At 43.4% G+C, this 19,939-nt stretch overlaps 2 protein-coding genes across 2 annotated transcripts in view; one reads left to right on the top strand and one right to left on the bottom strand.

Annotated features, from left to right (window-relative positions):
• On the top strand, nt 1–14,004 carry LOC137658458 (peptidyl-tRNA hydrolase 2, mitochondrial-like). The gene is made up of 4 exons (XM_068393189.1): nt 1–140; nt 2,736–3,186; nt 4,505–4,659; nt 13,754–14,004. The coding sequence occupies exons 2-4, from the start codon at nt 2,994–2,996 to the stop codon at nt 13,898–13,900; spliced, it is 495 nt and encodes a 164-aa protein (XP_068249290.1). The 5' UTR covers nt 1–140; nt 2,736–2,993; the 3' UTR covers nt 13,901–14,004.
• Nucleotides 13,995–19,939, bottom strand: part of Prosbeta6 (proteasome beta6 subunit) — a 27,749-nt gene continuing 21,804 nt past the window's right edge. The window contains exons 5-6 of the mRNA XM_068393177.1: nt 14,751–14,905; nt 13,995–14,242 (exon numbers count right to left, since the gene is read on the bottom strand). Coding sequence (XP_068249278.1) covers nt 14,105–14,242; nt 14,751–14,905 — 293 coding nt within the window. The 3' untranslated portion in view covers nt 13,995–14,104. The remainder of the gene's footprint in view (nt 14,243–14,750; nt 14,906–19,939) is intronic.

Consider the following 19,939-nt stretch of genomic DNA (forward strand, 5'->3'; position numbering starts at 1 on the left):
TTTGTTTATAAGCTTAGTATGAAATAATGAGTGATCCTCATAACCGAAGTCGCGTCCCCGCAGACGATGATGATGAAGAGGATCCGGTAGAGAAAATGATAAGCAAGACTGGTTGCTTGGAGAAACATTATTCAGTTCAAGTGAGTAATTTGTTAAGGCTTATTTGTTACAGGACTATGATAATCTTCGTTTATTTTCTTTAAGCTCATATTACTATTTGTTCTTATGTAGATACAGTACAATCCTTTGTTCTTCAAAATATGAGTATTATCCGATGGGAGCTGGAAGTGGCTGTTGAAAATTGGTAATAATGTAGTAATTGTTGGGTAAAATTGGTAGAATTACCTCCAGCCTGCGACATAAGCTACCCACTTTGCTTTGCTCATTCTCAGTAATCTTACCCACTGTTCGTTGTTGAACTTCTTTTAGTGTTTTCCGAAAGTTTATTAATAAGGTCTGCCCTCAATACCCGCATTTTCTCAATCTGCATATTCACTTACACGGCCAACCAATTACAACAGGTACCATTGTAAAGTAAAATGTAGCAAAATAGTAAAGAATAAGTGTACCAAAGGGCTAGATTAATTGTCATCCTCCTACTGCTAAAAGAAAATCACCTCACACACCCTCCTCCACTCAGAGAAATTCTTCTTATTCTAAAGACAGTGGAAATTATCCTCGTAGATCTTTTAGAACCAAAGAAAAATATTGAGTAAAGCTGGGTTTTTCTGATGCTATCACTGTCCGTATTCAAAAGGCTTTATTTTTAAATAAAACATTTTGTTTTTTTACATGAGCAAATAAGTTACCAGGTTATCAGATATTTTATATAAATTTTAGCTTCCTTTTTATAAACCAAGATGCCACATTTTGAAAAAAAAAATACTTGAAATATGTGAGAAATTAAGTAGGCTATATAAAATCAATTTTGAAACTGGAAAAATCATTGAGTATTGGCCTCTAAATACAATCATTGCCTTATGTTTTAATCAATACTCAAAGACAAGGAAATTCAATTAGACCCATTATCAGTACAGTAAGAATTATTTGTAAATTATCTGGATATTCAGTGGTATTAGTTTTTCCATTGTAGCCTCAATTTCATCTTTGCATATAGGAAAACTAACTAATTTCAGCTCGTTACAAAATATGAATATAATGTCAAACGCAAGCTAGTCTAGAGTGTCCATTAATGACGTGTTTGATTTCATGTCTGGCATGTTTGATTCTTATGAGTTAACATTATCATTAATTGATGATATTTATTTTTTGTATTAAAAAGTGTAAGTTTAGCTGTGAAGAAAATTTCTATGAATATTATGGCAGTGGCTAATTCTTTTATACAGTAATGGTAATAATAGAATAATACACTTTATTTCAGAGTATGACATAAGCAAGGAGTTGCCCAAATTAAATAAATTACTTTGATAAAGGGGTTTTGTCGAAGGAAAAATTTATTTGTTCCGGCACAAATACAAATCTTTATCCTATACATAGGAGAGATAACAGCAAAGCAGGAGAATACTACAGTTGAAACTTTATTAACGAAGTGTAAACAGGCCGCTGGCAAATACCTGGCTAGGAGCAGGGATTTCTCTTCAAGAAGAGATCACCAAGAGTAGCTTTCTTCCGCCAAAAGTTATCAATTGTCTCCAACGGCATTTATGTAGATCTCACACTCCATCTCTCTTCGGAATCGAAAAGTTCCCAGTAGGGAACGTCTTCAATCATCATACAAATACATTATAGAAGTGACATTCCAAACACTCCTTACAAGGGGGAGTGTGTAGTAATCAGGCAAACAAAGTACTATACATATGCCAAGTGGTGTGAAACAAGAAAACTCATTAGAATGCATATACTCTTTAGTTTGAACCAGGCAAACCCATTAGTATACATAAGCCTCGGCATTATAACAGATTTTCTCCTGTGTTCTTCATTTCACGGGGCGTGGACCTGCTGGTACAGTATAGTCACACCACTGGTGCAGCAGGTGTAAGGAACCTGAACTCTCACTACCCACAAGGTCCGAGTTTACGAATCCCAGTATTAGTTTTTCAGCCAGTTGGAATAGGAAATTCCTCCCATCTAAGAATGAGTGTCCTATGTAAGGGACTGTTTGTATTTGTACCGGAACAAGTGACGAATTTGGAGATAATTCGTAGTTTTCCTAATCTTAAAACCTGAGTCCTTTACTCTTTCCCGCCATCACCAAGTCCTTAGAAAGTCCCATATGCAGAGTGACCACTCGATGAGCAAGCAGAGTGGTGGTGCTTCCCCGCTCCCAGCCAGGTAATTGGCGGCCACCGGTTTACACCTCGTTGTAAAAGTTTTGATTACCTTATTTTCCAGCTAATGTTATCATTCTCCTATGTAAAGATCTTAGGTTTGTATAGTTAGGAAAAATATGAATTATCTCTAAATTTTTCATACTTTTTCAGAAAGAAACCAATCGCTTTATTAAAATTGAATATTCTATTGCCCAACCTGTCATCTCTTGATCTTTACTCATAGTGCAGTAATAGATTGTTTTGAACTAATACCTGTATTTTGGAAAATGGTTTTTAAAAATTTACATAAATTCAAATTTGATTGTATTTTTAATTTTGTATTACTGTAAATCTTTATACTATAGTCAATTTTTCTTGTGAATTAAATCCGTAGTCTGTCCGACTATCTACTTACCCAGGTACTTATGTTGTGCAATTCTCATTTCCACCCATGTTTCCTTTCAGTTTTGTATGGCAGATCACAAAGATTGGCGCAAATGTCAGGAGGAAGTTAAAGATTTCCAATCTTGCATTCAGGAGTACAATAGAAGAAAAAAATAACACTATCAATCTCCTTGATAGTGTCTTTTGGTAGCTAAAACCTTCAGTTTAATCTACCCTTTAAAGTAGTCCTTGGGGGAAATTAACCTTCTAAATACTATTAAAGGATATTCAGTATACCCCTGTCATATATGGTATAAATTCTGGGAAACTTTTCAAGAAATGGCTGATTCTACCAAGAAATCTATGGAACTATCAAGTATCACGAACATTACATTAATGGCAACGTGCTTCCTAGCAGGTATTTACGTTGGTCGTAAACTTAGCAATGCTGCTAGAAGAGTGTCCTCACTAATATCAGTCGGGCCAAGCAAACTGGCTCTGGTGGTTCGGAATGATCTTAAAATGGGTCGAGGTAAGATAATGTCAGTCTGTTTAGTTGTTAGTTTATGTACTGTCTTGAATTTAACCCAACACTGGCTTTGGTAGTGTCTTGAATTTCACACAACACTGTTTCTGCAGTGTCTTGAATTTAAAACAATTGTCAATTTTTGTTAGCATATCAATCAGTTATATGTCTTGGGTATGTGTAGCTTGGAAAAATACAAATAATTTGAAAATTTGTATTCTGCTATCCGCAGTTCCTCTTGAAATAATCCACAAAGTATCGTTATTCCCACCTGGGCAGTTAGATTTGTAGGTAAATCAACATCACTAAGGGTTAGGAGTCCATTGTAAAGTGTGCTGGCTGCTTGACTTCATTCATTAAAAGTAATGCATTTATGAACAATAATGAACTGCCATTATCAATTAGAGTGAATAGTTAGTTAATACAATACAAACATCATAATGAACCTCATTCAACCATATCTTTTTTCTCTCCACCTTGGAGCATAAAGAAAACATGAATATGCTTTTGTAGAACCGGAGTGTCAAGCTCATGGCCCGCAAGGTGACAAGATCTTTGAACACAAGTTATTAAAATTGTTATAACTGTAGAAAATGTAACTTAAAAGTTGAGCTGAACCCAAATATTTTTTTTTTTTGGTAAACCAGGATGACCAGCAAAATGAGTTATCTTCAATATTGCCAATAAGTAATTACGAAATCTTTGATGACTCTTGAGACCATAACCAAATGCATAATTGGCCCTCCAAAGGATTAGAGTTTAACACTCCTAATTTATACCATAAAGACTTGCTTAAAGACATTCCCTTGATTTTTTATGAGAGGGGATGTTGAATTCAGCTGTGTTGTTCCTAGTCAAATTTATTCATTATTACTGTATTATTATTACTACATACATACATACATATACCAAGGCACTTGGGGGGTAGCCGACATCAACAAATGAAACAAAACAAAAAAAGGGGACCTCTACTCTCTACGTTCCTCCAGCCCAAAAAGTGACTCAACCGAGTTCAGCTGGTACTGCCAGGGTGCCACAGCCCACCCTCCCACATTATCCACCACAGATGAAGCTTCATAATGCTGAATCCCCTACTGCTGCTACCTCTGCGGTCATCTAAGGCATCTGAGGCAGCAGCAGGGCCTACCGGAACTGCGTCACAATCGCTCGCCATTCATTCCTATTTCTAGCACGCTCTCTTGCCTCTCTCACATCTATCCTCCTATCACCTAGTTAAGCTTAATTATGATCATGGTAGTATTGTAGACAGGAATTTTAGGTCCATAATAATGTTTTATAGTATAAAAAATCCTTTTTTTTTCAGGGAAAATTGCTTCTCAGTGTTCCCATGGCACAGTTGCAGCCTATTTGAAGATGCAGAAAAGCAATCCAAAGCTTTTACAAGCTTGGTTAGATTCTGGGCAAGCAAAAGTAGTGTTAAAAGCAGCTGATTTGAATCAACTCCTAGAGTTGTCAGAAGTGAGTACTTCTTGTTTTTATTGGCTGGTTTAACCCTTTTACCCCCAAAGGACATACTGGTACGTTTCACAAAAGCCATCCCTTTACCCCCATGGACGTACCGGTACGTCCTTGCAAAAAAATGCTATAAAAAATATTTTTTTCATATTTTTGATAATTTTTTTAGAAAATTCGGGCATTTTCCAAGAGAATGAGACCAACCTGACCTCTCTATGACAAAAATTAAGGCTGTTAGAGAAATTTGAAAAAAATATACTGCAAAATGTGCTGGGAAAAAAATAACCCCCTGGGGGTTAAGGGTTGGAAATTTCCAAATAGCCTGGGGGTAAAAGGGTTAATATAGAATAGAGATCCTTTTGCAAATGTCACAAGTTTGGTTGTTAGCTTAAAACTTTTAATTGGGTTTTCTTTGGTGAAATCAACAAATATTTTTTTTTATTAGAAACCCATTACATGTAATTTGACATTTTCATTTTAACAAATTGAATCTGAAAGCATGGACTTTTTGAAAACCAACAGCCACTTAATATGTATTGAACAAAACCTACAATGATAAATTGTATAGATATATCATAACTTGGTTAGAATATCTAATAGTAAATTGTTCAAACTGACATATGATCAAAAACTACCCATTTCAATGTTTTTTTAACATGAAGGATCCCTATATATGTAGTTGTTGCAAAGAATAAAGTTGCCGATAAATAAGCTCAAACTGCTATTACTGTTAATAGATTGAATATATTTCTTGTTAAAGATTTATTATTGTAACTAGACTGCAAGCCTTATGGAATAACCAAACAATGATGAATGAGAACTGATAAAACCAACAGTTGGATTACAGTATTACGATCTTCATTTCCAAAGAATATTATCCCATCTTCAAATCGGTTACTTTCAATCAATGAGTTTTGACAATGGAAGAATTTATTTTTTGGGGGGAGACTTTCCTATGAAAGGCTAGAACAGGGAATCCAATGCTTTGTGTGCACTTAGACAACAAGAGTGAATGGTGGTTGAGGGTTTTTTGTGACAGGCATGTTGGCGAGAACTATAATGAGGGTTCCTTTCTGAGACGCATTTATGACGTCACTCATAGCAGATGACATCAGCTGCTGAGGTGCCGTGGCAAGGTCAAATGAGCCTGAACTTATGTGGTCTCCCATATACACGCTGAGTCCGTGCCTTGCACGTTTATACCTTGGCCCTATAGCAGGGGAGACAATATCTCTTAGGTATGCATGACACATTGGATTGTCTGTCCCAAGTTAACCTTTCATAAGAAAGCCCTTGGACACCTCATTGCACTGTAACCCCCCCAAAATATATTTGCTTTTCGATGAGGGATTCAGCCGAGTTTGGCTGATACTGCTAGGGTGCTACAGCAATTTAAAGTATTTAATAATGTATATTTTAAAAGTAGACTCTTTCAGGAAAGTAGAGTTTAGAAAGTAAAAGTGATTGCTACTTCAACAGCATTCCCTTTCTAAAAAAATATTTCTTCTCAGAACCCCATATTTTTAAATATTTAACTTCCATGGTAGTTACATATATATAGCTTAAATCCCACGTTTCGAGGCTGCACGACAGAAAATTCAAATTCGCGGCGACCGCCGCCATGACAGTAGGTGGTCATACATGAGCGCCATCTCTCATAGGTTATCAGAACCATTCCCTACATTCTTCAGAAATTCCATGTCTCTGTTTTCAGAGGGGAGGAGGGAGGGCCCTTTTATATATGTAACTACCAGGTAAGTATATTTAAAAAATTTATTTTATAATAAAAATACAATTTTTGAATATGTAACTTCCCTGGTAGTTACATATATATAGCTGATTCATAGCTGATTCACACCGTTGGTGGTGGGTTGAAAACCTCATCCCATTGGGAAATTCATATAATTATTAATACAGTGATACCTCGGTAGTCGAACGACTCTATACTCGAACAATTCGGAGTTCGACCAAAATTTTCGAGAAATTTTTGCTGCGGTGCTCGACCAAAAATTCGGTACTCGACCAGCCGAACACGTGACGACCGCATGGGCTTTGTGATGATCGCGCCATCTCGGCCACTCTCGCTTGTTCGGGAAGCATCAGTTCTCTCGAGAGCGTCACTCAGACAACGCGCGATCAGCATTCGTTGTGATTTAGTGATTTTCAGTGCTTTTAATTGCTTTTTTAGCTTTCATAATGAGTCCCAAGAAAGTAATGAGTGTTAAGGGGAAGGAGAAGAGGAAAACAGTGCGAACAACGATCGAGTTGAAGAAGGAAATTATAGCGAAATATGAGAATGGTGTACGAGTGTCCGATTTAGCGGTAGAATACGGAATGGCGAAGTCGACCATTTCTACGTTTTTAAAGCATAAAGAAATGATTAAGAAGGCGAATGTTGCAACGGGAGTTACGGCGGTAACTAAGCAAAGGCCACAAGTGATTGAGGAGATGGAAAAGTTGCTTTTAATATTTATTAAAGAAAAACAGTTGGCCGGGGAAAGTGTTAGTGAAGCGTTCATTTGTGAAAAAGCGTTGCATATCTATGAAGAATTAGTGAAGAAAAGTCCGAGTACCAGTGAAAGTGATTCATTTACATTTAAAGCGAGCAGGGGTTGGTTTGAAAAGTTTCGTAATAGAACAGGTATTCATCGTGTTACTAGGCATGGGGAGGCAGCTAGTTCGGATCAAATTGCAGCCGATAAATACGTGGGGGAATTCGATCGGTACATAAATGAACAAAATTTGATCGCACAACAAGTCTTTAATTGTGATGAGACTGGGTTATTTTGGAAGAAAATGCCAGCCAATACGTACATTACCAAGGACGAGACGAAGATGCCAGGTCACAAGCCAATGAAAGATAGGCTAACATTGTTGCTGTGTGCAAATGCAAGTGGCGATTGCAAGATCAAACCCTTGTTAGTGTACCACTCGGACAACCCCCGGGTGTTCAAACGAAATAATATTTGTAAAAGTGCACTACCAGTTATGTGGCGCTCGAACACTAAATCTTGGGTCACAAGACAATTCTTTACTGAGTGGATAAACGAAGTGTTTGCCCCCCAGGTTAAGGCTTACCTCATTGAAAAGAGCTTGCCAATGAAATGTCTTCTGGTTATGGACAATGCTCCTGCACATCCTCCAGGTCTCGAGGATGACTTGAAAGAAGAATACAGCTTTATCAAAATCAAATTCTTGCCCCCCAATACTACTCCCATACTCCAGCCCATGGACCAACAGGTCATTTCAAACTTCAAAAAACTCTATACCAAGGCCCTTTTCAGAAAGTGTTTTGAAGTGACCAGTGACACGAAGTTGACCCTAAAGGAATTCTGGAAGGAACACTTCAGCATCCTCAACTCTGTTAACATGATTGACCAAGCTTGGCGAGGTGTGACCTATAGGACATTGAACTCTGCCTGGCGTAAGCTGTGGCCATCATGTGTCACAGAGAGGGAGTTTGAAGGTTTCCAACCAGAGGCGGGTCCAAGCACTGCTACCCCTGTAATTTCTGATGACACTGATGTCGTTGAGGAAATTGTTGTCATGGGCAGGAGTTTGGGGCTTGAGGTCGACAAGGATGATATTGATGAGCTTGTAGAAAGCCATTCTACCGAGTTGACTGTGGAGGAATTGTTGCACCTGCAACAACAACAGCAGCAGGATCTGATTGTGGAGCAGGAATCTTCAGAAGAGGATGAGGTAAGGGAGGATGTTCCAAGTTCTCTCATCAATGAAATTTGTTCCAAGTGGGCAGATGTGCAGGCTTTTGCTGAAAAATACCACCCAGAAATTGCAGTAGCAAACCGGGCAGTGCATATGTTTAATGATAGTGTCATGTATCATTTTCGAAGAATACTGCAGAGGAGGAAGAAACAATTAACAATAGACCAGTTTTTCACAAAAGAAAAGAAAGCTGCTACATCAAAGCCTGTTTCTCCTCCAAAGAAGAGACAAAGAAGAGAAGAAACCCCTGAAATAGATCTGCCCACCCTTTCATTGGAGAGAGAAACAACTCCTGAAGGAGAACTACCCCGCCACATCATGGAAGGGGACTCTCCTTCCAAGCAGTAACCTCCCCCTTCCATCCTCTCCACATCCATCCCTGTATGCCATCGAACCGCTGCTCAAAGGTATGTTCACTACAGTACAGAAAATGGTTTAAAATTGTTTTATTTTAGTACAGTAAATGGTTTAAAATTGTTTTATAGGATTTTCTGACCAATTTCATACACATTTAGATAATTATTGTTGTTTAGGTACACGTTTTATTAATATTTTGGGCCTGTTCGAGTGCTTGGGAACGGAATAGAATATATACCATTATTTCTTATGGGGAAAAAAAATTCGGTACTCGAACAAATCGGAGGTCGAACACGGATCTCGAACGGATTATGGTCGAGTACCGAGGTATCACTGTATCTACAATTAGTAGTACTAACAATCTGGTTCTTACCTGATAAGGATCTGGCTTCATAATTACTCTGCCTCATTTCGCCTGCATTCCTTAAGAGAGACAGCGATCCTTTCAGGGGGCTGTAAAAGTCTCTGTGGGGCTGCCACAAAGTCCTTGACCTTCGCGTGGCTAGACCTCCACCCTTGCAAACCTGGCATAGCCAAGGATACTGAATCTGACCACCTACTCCAAAGTTAAAAACACACATAAATAAACTAACTTGACTTGCATCCCAGACTGTGGAAGGCTGCGACAACCTGTGAATACAAATACAAGATAAGGCAAGGGTATATAATAGATTATAGGGAAGAGGCAGTAGACCCTTCTCCAACTACGACGCCGGAGGTAACGTATGGATCCAGAGAACAGCAATCCTCACACTGGGTTTGTACATCTTTGAGATAGTAGTCTGCGAAGACTGATTTACTTCGCTAAAACGTGGCCTCTAAAATGGACTTCATAGATTTATTATGCTTGTAAGCCATAGAGGTTGCAACAGCTCTAACCTCATGGGGTTTCACCTTAAGAATTGAGAAAATCCTTAATTCACAATTCTGGTGAGCTTCTCTTATCAAGACGGGAGTATTGCCTTTCTCTAGCAAACTTAATACCCCAACCTTTTGCCCAGTTCTCCCCATTGCTATAATTAATGACAACCCTTACAAGGACTTGGATTTGCTATAGCAAATTATGTGAACAAAATCTTGGATTTTTAGGAGCCTCTAGATCTCGGAAGTCTTCTCGCCCTATTGTTACTCCCATCCTGCTTATAAAGGAGATCTGTGAGGTGGCACCCCAGATTGATCCTTGATTATTATCACTGTTTTTGGAGACAGGAGTTACTATGAGGTGTTTTTTTTTTTAAGTCCTCATTTTTCCCATCCAAGGCATCTACAATATTCTCAGAGTACATGGCAAGTATATTTTTCTGCCCATGTATGCCATTTATGCTATTAATTTGACACAATGAAGTAAGGTACCTGAGACTTCTTAGCCAGAAAAGCAAAGAAGTCATAGTCTTTATAAAATTCTGAGGGGGTAAAAGAATTATTTTATCAAGGTAATAAGTAATGTGATAATTGTTAGGTAGGGAAATTTTTAGAAGCTGAAAGTAAAAATCTATTAAACCTTTTCATTTATTTTCTAATCTTGAACCATTGTCATACAGTCCACATTTGCAATTAATATCCCCATGCAAGTCTTCAAGTGCCTGGCAAGACGAGCAATATTGCAAAGAGCGGCTATTAATAGATGGGGGACTGTGATCGACTGTTAGTTAGTAACTAGTTACCCCCACTTTGCTGCAGTAGAGGGGCTTGAGTGTCTCAATGATGGGCTGGGCAATGGCGGTGGGGTAGTTTATCCACCCTGGCAGGCTCTACCATACCGCTAAGGCCAGTTCTGAGAGACCAGACCAAGACTGGACCCCTAGAGGCCTTCTCCTTTATTTCAGATAGGCAAAGGTTAGGAGAAGGAAAACTCCAAAACCAAACCAAACAAGACCCCAACGGCGGAGCTTCCCAGCGCCGGCGGAAGAGGGCAATGCCTATCGGGCAGGCAACAAGGCGGGCCTTGACATAACAAGAACCCAGCAGCCCGATGCAACCAACATCGGAGAAGCCGCCTGTCTCATGTCTTGAGCCGCGGTGAAAACGATGTGGGCCAAGTGTGTGTGCGTGGCCGTTGCAAAGCCACGACCACCCAAGACAATATACCCAGCTACTGGCATTCTGTCGTTTCCTCCACCCTTCTTCTGATAGGAGGCTGATGGCTTACGACAGAACCCAATACTCGGACACGAGTGGGCGCCGACGACGACGATTATTCTAGACAAGCTACTGCCAGTTCCTGAGGGCCTGTTTGCTTCCAAATCCTTGACCTTGGTGAAGAAGCGTAATTACTCCCCATCTCGTGCTTTGTCTTTTACTGCACCTTCTTCCTCCCCTGCTGAGGAGCTGCCTGCCACTAGGAAGAGGAGTTTCACCAAGGTACAAGACAACCAATCTGGAGAAATATCTCGTCTTCCCAAGGTTCCTCTCGATGGTTTTATGGGAGGAGTAGCATTGTACCAAATGTTTCCCCAAGGGAAAGTGTTGAGGTATGTGATTGAAGAGTCAAGTCCCTTTCCTCATGGGGCATTCCACGGGCCCTACTAGTCAGGACGAGTTATGCTGTAGCCCAGGGATGTTCCCGGACTCGCTGAAAATTGCTCCAAAGAGGTCTAATGCTTATCTTGCTTGAGACAAACAGTTTCCTTATGTGTACGTGCAAGGAAAGCTAATTATATTAAGCATTTGTCAATTCACGAGTAAATGGTTTCCTCTCACAGGCTGAGAAGTCAAGTAAAGACTTCTGTAAGGATGAAAAAAGCACAAGTGTAATCAAAGAAGAGTTAGAAGTCACCAGAGAAATCACAATATACTGTAGTCGCTCATGAGCATCTCCACAATCACCTCTTAATACTAGACCCGGGACGGGATTGAATCGTGAGTCCCCAGGTGCACAAACACCATGTTTGTCACCACGGATGCACTTCACTCACAAACTCAATTCTCCAAGCACTTCCCTTCACTACAGAGACATGTAAAGAAGGCAGAGTGTTTCCTCAGTAAAATGCAACCGATCCCCACTCACTGCATCTGCACAACCATGATCACTATACTCTAAGCCGTCACACTAGATCTTCAAGATCACCCCACTTTGAGGCATGAGCACCGGCGTCACGAACACTCATTGTCTCGCTCTCGAACCAAGGAAACATCGTAAGTAGATTAGACAATTCCTCTCCCCCAAGGGACACCCTAGGGAAATCCCTCCCTCAGCCCACAGAGGAAGAGAAAGTATTTAACCGCAGCCACATTCAGTTTCCTCCAATCGCCTAAAGTTCACGCCAAAACGTAGTTCCTAGGCTCCCCCATGGCTTAAGAGCAGTCTCAGTCACAGGATACATCTTCAGGAAGAGATCATGACACCTAGAGGCTTGGAGAGTTTCTCCCTGGCAGGATTCTCCCTCAAGTAGATGTGAGAATAGACAGGCAATATCTAGGATGAAATCATGACACACACTGGAGTGAAGGGAGTCTTCCTCTCTGTCGCCAATCCCCACGCTAACTGCAAAGCTGAGGTTGCAGTGAAAACCATCAAGAGGATGCTCACTGACAACCGAGGACCAGCTGGATCCCTCAACATTGACAGATTCCAGAGAGCGATGCTCATTTACCGTAACTCAGAGACCCGGAAACGAAGACCTCGCCAGTAAGGGTCCTATTTGGCAGACCCATCAGAACCCATTCTCATCCCCTTAGGTAAATATTGCCCTCACAACACATGCCAAGAAACAATGAAGAACAGGGAAGTGACCTTAGCAAAGCGCCACTCACGAGAATGCGAGAAGTGATCCTTACCTACCACATAATTGTCACCATTGAAAGTTGTGGATCATGTGAACTCACAGAACCTGGTAGGCAATCACCCTAGACGCTGGGACCGCACTGGAGTGGTTAAAAAGGTCCGCCAGTTCCATCAGTATTCTATTTGGATCGATGTATCTGGTAGAGTGACTCACAAATCGCCAACATCTTAGGAAATTCCGACCATCCCATCTTCCTCCTGATAGGATTGATACCGTCCTTCACTCACCCCCAGAACCGGCTTCAACCAGCCCACCTACCATGACTGAAGTTGCAGGTCCACCTGAGCCAGAAGCTGCACCAGCTCCAATTGAAGTCCCATATACAGAGGCAACAACTCCCCAGCCTACAACCTCAGGGCCGACAGCTACAGCCGTTTGCAGTTGCAGGATCAACAGGAACTAGTCAGCACTTCATCAGGTCCATCCCCACCATTTACTAAGCTAATATTATCCCCGAGGCATCTTATGCTTCATAACATACCAGGCGTCAGGGAAACGGTGCCATTAAGATATTTTAAGGATTAGTGTGACTGTTCACTTCAAGGCCAGGGTCTTCGTGAGTCATGATAATACCCCCTGGAGGGAAGGGAGAGGAGGTCTCTATATCAAGTGCATGGAAGTGCCATTGATGAATGGCCTTCAAGTAACATGTATATCTTTTAATCAGGCTATGTGAACTGATCAATTGCTCCAAAAACTATTGGTTTTTATATTTTGGCAATCAAGATCTATTACCGAACTTTCACAAGTTGCTGTTTCCACCCCGTCAAGTTTTATTCGTACCTTTTAAAATTCCCCCCTAGGGAAAGTAGACAGATAGACATGCTATTTACCCCAGTTTATTCATTACTTATGTTTGTCTCTTCTGTGTTCCAGGTGACTTATCAGTCATCCTTTTGGCTAGGATTTTTAAAACCCAGAAGAGAATCATTTCTTGCCAACTGCAGATGCTTGAAATATATACTGTAAGCATAGGAATACTGGATTAGATGTATTGAAATGATTTAATTTCATGTCATTTATGCTGCTTATGTTATTGCTCACTAGAAAAAGATACTTTACATTATCTTACTGCTTAATTTTTTATATGAGGGGGAGGGTCATTATGGCTGGGTAAGGCCACTCACTATATTTTTTCCTAAATATAAAACCAAACAATTAGGTAATACAGAACCTTCATTGTAAGCTAAAAATGAATACTTTAATGGGATTTTACTTTTTCTTCACAGGCATCAAAGTCATATGGTGTACAAGAAGTTTTAGTGATGGATGCTGGAAGAACTCAGGTTGCACAAGGGTCTGAAACTGTACTGGCAGTAGGTCCTGGATCAGTGAAAGATGTAGATAAGATTACAGGAAAACTACAGTTATTGTAAATAATTTTCAAGACGCATCAAACGCAAGCCTTTCCAGGTGCTTTTTCCAGTTATAAATTCTGAAAAGGATGTGCATTCCTCAAAAAATAAAGTATTAAATTATATTATTTTATTGATGAAAACCTAATCACTCATTAAGTCATATTATAATATTGAAATTGTTATTTTACTATAGAAAAATGCTGAAAGTTTCCATTAACACATTTAATCTCTTCGAAGTTTAATAGTCTCTTCTGTTGTTCCATCTTTGGTAATAGTGTGAATTATAACACCATCACCTGTATTGATGTCACGTTCAGCAGCAGATACAAATGAATCGTGAATAAGCTGGTGAGCAAGTTCCTGCAAAGAAAATAATGCAATTAAAACTGATATAGACCCACTCTTGTATTTATCAAAAAATTTTGTTTTGATGCAAAACAAAACTTATAGACATGGATATTTGATGAGAGAGCTGGATAGGTAATTACATGTTAAGGTGGAATTGGGTTTAAGAACCCCAGTTGTACCAAGAAGTTTAGAGGTTTTACAGCTAGAAAGAAGGATGCAGGAATAAAAAAAAAAAAAATTATTAGGATAAAAATTGGTTGCAGCTAGGTGGTATCTAGTTATGCCATAAGGACCTTACAGCACACTGTGTGAGGTCCAATGATTGAACTATTTCCATAAATGAAACGCGTGTTGGTCCATAAACATACATGTTTATAGACAACTTGAGAACTTTATTATTGCAAAGATTTGTTGATTGCATATACAAGCCCTTCATCCTTCAAAATAGTGTACAATGACTACTACTGCATACTTCTGCACAGCAACTTGAATTACTGTGTTGTTGTGACATTTAACTTACCTTGGTCATCTTCGGTGGGTCAACATCTTTCATGTTCTTAGCATCAATCTGGTTGTCTAAGAGGGGTTGAATTTGTGCAACAGAGGCTCCTGAAGCACTGTATGTGAGTTTTTCCATGTGTCCTACTGGGTCATAGTGATATACGACACCCTTACCTGAAAATGATTTTACATTTCAATTTACAATATTTCATTATATAGAATTATGAGTCATTAAACCTGCAAATCAACAATGGCTGATATAGTGACTACAAAATCACAAATTTTAGGTAATTTGTATTTTTCCTAACAGTACTTACCTCGAACTACTTTCTTAGGAGGATCTGGGATCTCATTAACCGACCAAGAATTTTGCGTAGTTCCCCCTCTCTCCACTACCTTGTTGGGGCGCTCCGGGCCGGAAGGATACTCGCCCCAGGGTCAGCGCGCGAGGCAGCGCTGCTAGGTCTGAGTCGTCAGTAAGCGTATGTTCAAGTCCCACTCGAACTCCTGTAAGCTACTTGGGGCAGGATGGGTGGGCAATAACCCGAAAGTAGTTCGAGCTAAGTACTGTTAGGAAAAATACAAATTACCTAAAATTTGTGATTTGTTCCAACACGGAGTACTTACCTCGAACTACTTTCTTAGAAGACATACTTTAGGAGGAGGGAGTGGCTTACAGACCAGAATATCCCATAACATCCTGGGGCACGAGACCTAGATAGGAGGCTAGGTCTAGACGACCCAGTGGAGAGGTAGGAGAGTCGGGGAAAGCACGCAAGTCTACCTTATGTACAACTCACCTTAATATACAATCCGGACATGGTTTTCCACAACGTCCATCTCTCACATGGAAGGAGGATGGGAAAAGGGAGAGATGGCAAGGAAAGGGGGGAGTAAGGAGGAACTTGTGTCGCTTGCGATTACTTCCCACGGGCTACCCGGGGCCCAAAAACCACTAAACTTGTTACATGGCGGAAATTACTGGCCCAATGGAGAAGGCATCTAGGGATTTCCTTGTACAATCTTTCAGGTAGTGGGCTGTAAAGGTGGATTGCCTGGCCCATGTACCTGCTCGTAAGATTTGGCCCACTGCCATGTTGGTGTCAAAAGCCAAGGAAGTGCTAAGGCCCCTAATATCATGGGGTTTCGGGGGGGTCCCAGGAACCGTGGAAAAATCGCTGTCGTACGCCCTCTTGATAACTTGCCAGAGCCAGAAAGATATAGTGTTCTTAGAAACTGCTTTCTTGACTGGGCCTGAAGAGACAACCACTTTTGATAGCTGGTCTGAGTTTGGATGTTCTACCGAGGTATTTCCTGATTGTTCTCACGGGGCACAAAAGCAGGTCCTCCGGGTTGTCCGAGCGAGGAATTGCTGGAATAGAGAATTCCTCGAACCTAGGATCCGCAACTGCTGGGTTCTGGGTCTTGGCCACGAATTCGGGTAAGAACTGAAAAGACATTTCCTTCCACCCTTTCGAGTGCGAGACTTCGAAGGACAAGCCATGGAGCTCACTCACCCGCTTGGCTGAGGCTAATGCTAGTAAGAACACAACCTTGAGGGTGAGGTCTTTATCTAGGATGTCCTTAAGGGGTCGAAGGGAGGCCTCAAAAGAGCCCTGAGGACCTTGGCCACGTCCCACTGAGGAACCCTTGAGGAGCGTGGGGAACAAGACTATTCGAAATATCTGATGAGCATGGAGATGTGGCGAGACGCCCCTAGGTTGATGCCTCTGAATTGGAAAACCTGCCCCAGTGCCGCACGGACTCCTTTGATGGCTGGAATGGAGACTCCCAGGTCGTCCCTCAGGTGAACCAAGAAGTCTGCAATACTGTGGACTGAAGCGTCTAAGGGCCACAGGTTCTGTGTGGCACACCATTTCACGAAAGTGGACCACTTGGCCTGGTACACTACGCACGAGGACTTCCGGAGATACCCTGACTTTCTGGAAGCAGTCTTCTCCAAGAATCCCTCTTTCCTTAGCAGGCGCTTGATAACCTCCACGCGTGTAGCCTCAGGCCCTGGGGGTTTTCGTGTAGCCTTCGGAAGTGCGGCTGACGTAACGGGTCTTCTCTTGCTGGAAGGGTGGCCAGGTCCTGTAGATCCGCGAACCACTCCCTCTCCGGCCACCAGGCCGCTACCAAAGTCATCTTTGTAGACCTCGACTGCCTTAGCCTGTTGAGTACCTGCCTGATGATCCCGAAGGGGGAGAAGGCGTACACGTCGTGACCGTCCCACGAGTGGTGGAAGGCGTCCTCGAACGCTGCTGTCGGGCCTGGTACTGGGGAATAGAATATGGGTAGCTGCGCATTGAGCCTTGTGGCGAACAGGTCTATCACCAGGGAGCCCCATAGCTGGAGAATCTCCCGTGCCACCTGCGGATGTAGAGACCATTCTGACCCTACTACCTGCCCTGCCCTGGTGAGGGTGTCGGCCAGGATGTTTCTCTTTCCTGGAATGAACCTGGCTGTAAGCAGAATGTGGTTCTTTTCGGTCCATTCAAGGATTTGAGCTGTGAGGTCGCACAGTTCTCTTGATCTCGGGCCTCCTTGCTTCTTTATGTACGCCACTACTGTGGCGTTGTCGCACATGAGTGCTACCGAGTTTCCCAGAAGAAGATGGGCGAATGTCGCAAGGGCCTTTTGTACTGCCATGAGCTCGAGTAAATTGATATGCAGGGTCTTTTCCTCCAGTGACCACTTTCCCTCTGCTGTTTCTACGAGTAGATGGGCTCCCCACCCCTCTTTCGATGAGTCCGTGAAGAGCAGCATCTCCGGAGGAGCGGAACCGAACGGTATCCCTTTCAGCGTGTTCTTCCTGTTGGACCACCAGAGGAGCATGTCCTTCTGAGGGGACTCCTCCGCTGACCAGAGGTCCTTCAGACTCCACTGTATTGGCCTCAGCTCGAGCCTCCCTTCCGGAACCAATTTTTCCAGAGACCAGGTGTCCCACGAGTCTCTGCCAATCCTTGGCTCTCATTGGAGTGTCTGCTAGAAACGGGCGAATCACTTGGTCTAGGTTGTCTAGCTGGGAGTCCAGGACCATCCCTAGGTACGTCATCCCGGTGGTTGGGACTAACTGGGGCTTTTCCAGGTTGATTGTAATCCCGAGGTCCCTGCAGAACTGTACCAGTTTCGTGCCCTGCTCCTTTAAGTCTGCCTCTGAGGCTGAAAGCAGCAACCAATCGTCGAGGTATCTGATCAGCCTGATGCCCTGTTTGTGTGCCCAGACTGATACCAGGGTGAACACCCTCGTGAACACCTGAGGAGCTGTTGACAGGCCGAAGCAGAGGGTCTTGAACTGCAGGGATTGGGACCCCCACCTTATTCTGAGGAACTTCCTGCTGGAGGGGTGTACGGGGATTTGAAAGTAGGCATCCTTGAGATCCAGAGACATCATGAAATCCCCTTCTCTCAAGGCTGCCAGCACCGACTTTGGCGTGTCCATCTTGAAGGAGATCCTGGGGATGGTTCCTGGACGGGCTGTAGAGCTCCCTTGCTCAACATGGCCGCCACTTCCGCTTGCAGGGCTGCTCTCTTCTCGGTGTCCTTGGGTGCCAGCCATTCTGCTTGATGTTCAGGGATCAGAGGGGGCGGTTCTGACAGGAAGGGAATTCTGTATCCCTCCCTGAGGACTGTCACCGTTCAGGGATCCGCGCCGTTGTCTCGCGCCATGCTTGCCAATAACGTTTGAGGCATCCCCCCACCTGAGGCGTGGGAAGGTGTGGGGGGGCCTCTCTCCCTATCTCCTTCTGGGAAGACGATTAGAACGGCCTCTCCTTGAGCCGGAATATTTAGGTCTAAAGGAGGTCTGAACTGGGGCACCGCTCCTGCGGGAGGGCTGCGGGGATTGATGCCAGGAAGGGGAGGAGGCCTCCTGCCTAGCCGGCATCGTAGGCGGGTAGGCCCCGTCTGCTGAAGATCTGTGTGAGGGCCGCCTTATCGCCAGCTGCCCTGGGCTCGGATGAACTCTTCAATTTTCCTACACTTTCTAGCGTCTCCGCCACTGCATGAAGGGAGAACTCAGTCTCGCCCCAGACCGGGGCATTCCTCAGGAATTTAGCTTCCCGTTCAGGGAGTCTACGGGGCAGTCTGTTCAGCACTGTGTCCCTCCTCCTCAGAACCCAGTTCGCCGTCTGGGTAAGGGACCGGAAGGTGAGAAACTTCATCGCCTTCCCCCCCTAGCGGATCAGTTCTTGTAACAGGGCCTGGTTCTCTGGAACCGATAGGTCGTGCGCCAGTTGAAACCCTGCTAGGGTGCACGCCCACCAGTCCAGGCACGAGGTCACGTTGACTATGTCCTAGTGGATCAGTTCTTGTAACAGGGCCTGGTTCTCTGGAACCGATAGGTCGTGCGCCAGTTGAAACCCTGCTAGGGTGCACGCCCACCAGTCCAGGCACGAGGTCACGTTGACTATGTCCTGAGCGGTGTCCTCCATCATGGCGGCCTCTGCTTGTGAGAAAATCACCGGTGCATTAAGGCTCCGCTCATCTGTGTTGCCCTGGTTCAGGGTAGCGACGGCTTCCTCCAGTGTGCGGGGCCCTCAGTGCAGCCCGTCTGGCACATAAAATTCTTTTGGGTCCTCAGTCCCGGTAGGAGCTTGAAGGAACCCTGGGCTCTCAGGAGTTCTTAGGGCCCGACACAAAGCGATCCACGTGCTCCATCCCCAGGGCAACGTCGGGCGCTAAGGGTAAGGTCAGGGATGGCTTCTGTTGCACAGGATTGTCAACCATCCTGCCTAGACCTGACAGCCAAGCTTGTTCTGATGACGGCTGTGGTTCGTCCAGCCTATAGTGGTGGCGAATTAGGGCCAGAACCTTCCTATACGAAGAAACCTCGTCCGGGGAGCACTCGCCGGTGTCCAGCAACTCCTCCACTACTTGCACTTCCGTGTCGGAAGCATCCTCAAACACGGAGGGATCCATGGGAGCGGAGGTATCCCTTCCTTCTTGACGGGTTGGTGGACCGGCTGTCTCCGTCACGGCTGGAGCCTCCGGGGCGGGGGTAGCCGTCATGGGTCTACCCCCTCCCGGGGAAATCAGGATGGAGCTGCTTGAAGGTCGAGGCAGCGGCAGGTTCCGTAACTTGGACGGAGCCGGTGCGACGAAGTGGCTGGGGGCCGAGCTGCTGGGTCTCATCCCCGGGCGTTCCCGTAGAGCGGATGGAGCCGATGACTTGCTGGGCAAGTGTGCCAACACCTGCACCAGATG

The sequence above is a fragment of the Palaemon carinicauda genome, chromosome 1, assembly GCF_036898095.1.
Source record: "Palaemon carinicauda isolate YSFRI2023 chromosome 1, ASM3689809v2, whole genome shotgun sequence".
Lineage (NCBI taxonomy): Eukaryota > Metazoa > Arthropoda > Malacostraca > Decapoda > Palaemonidae > Palaemon > Palaemon carinicauda.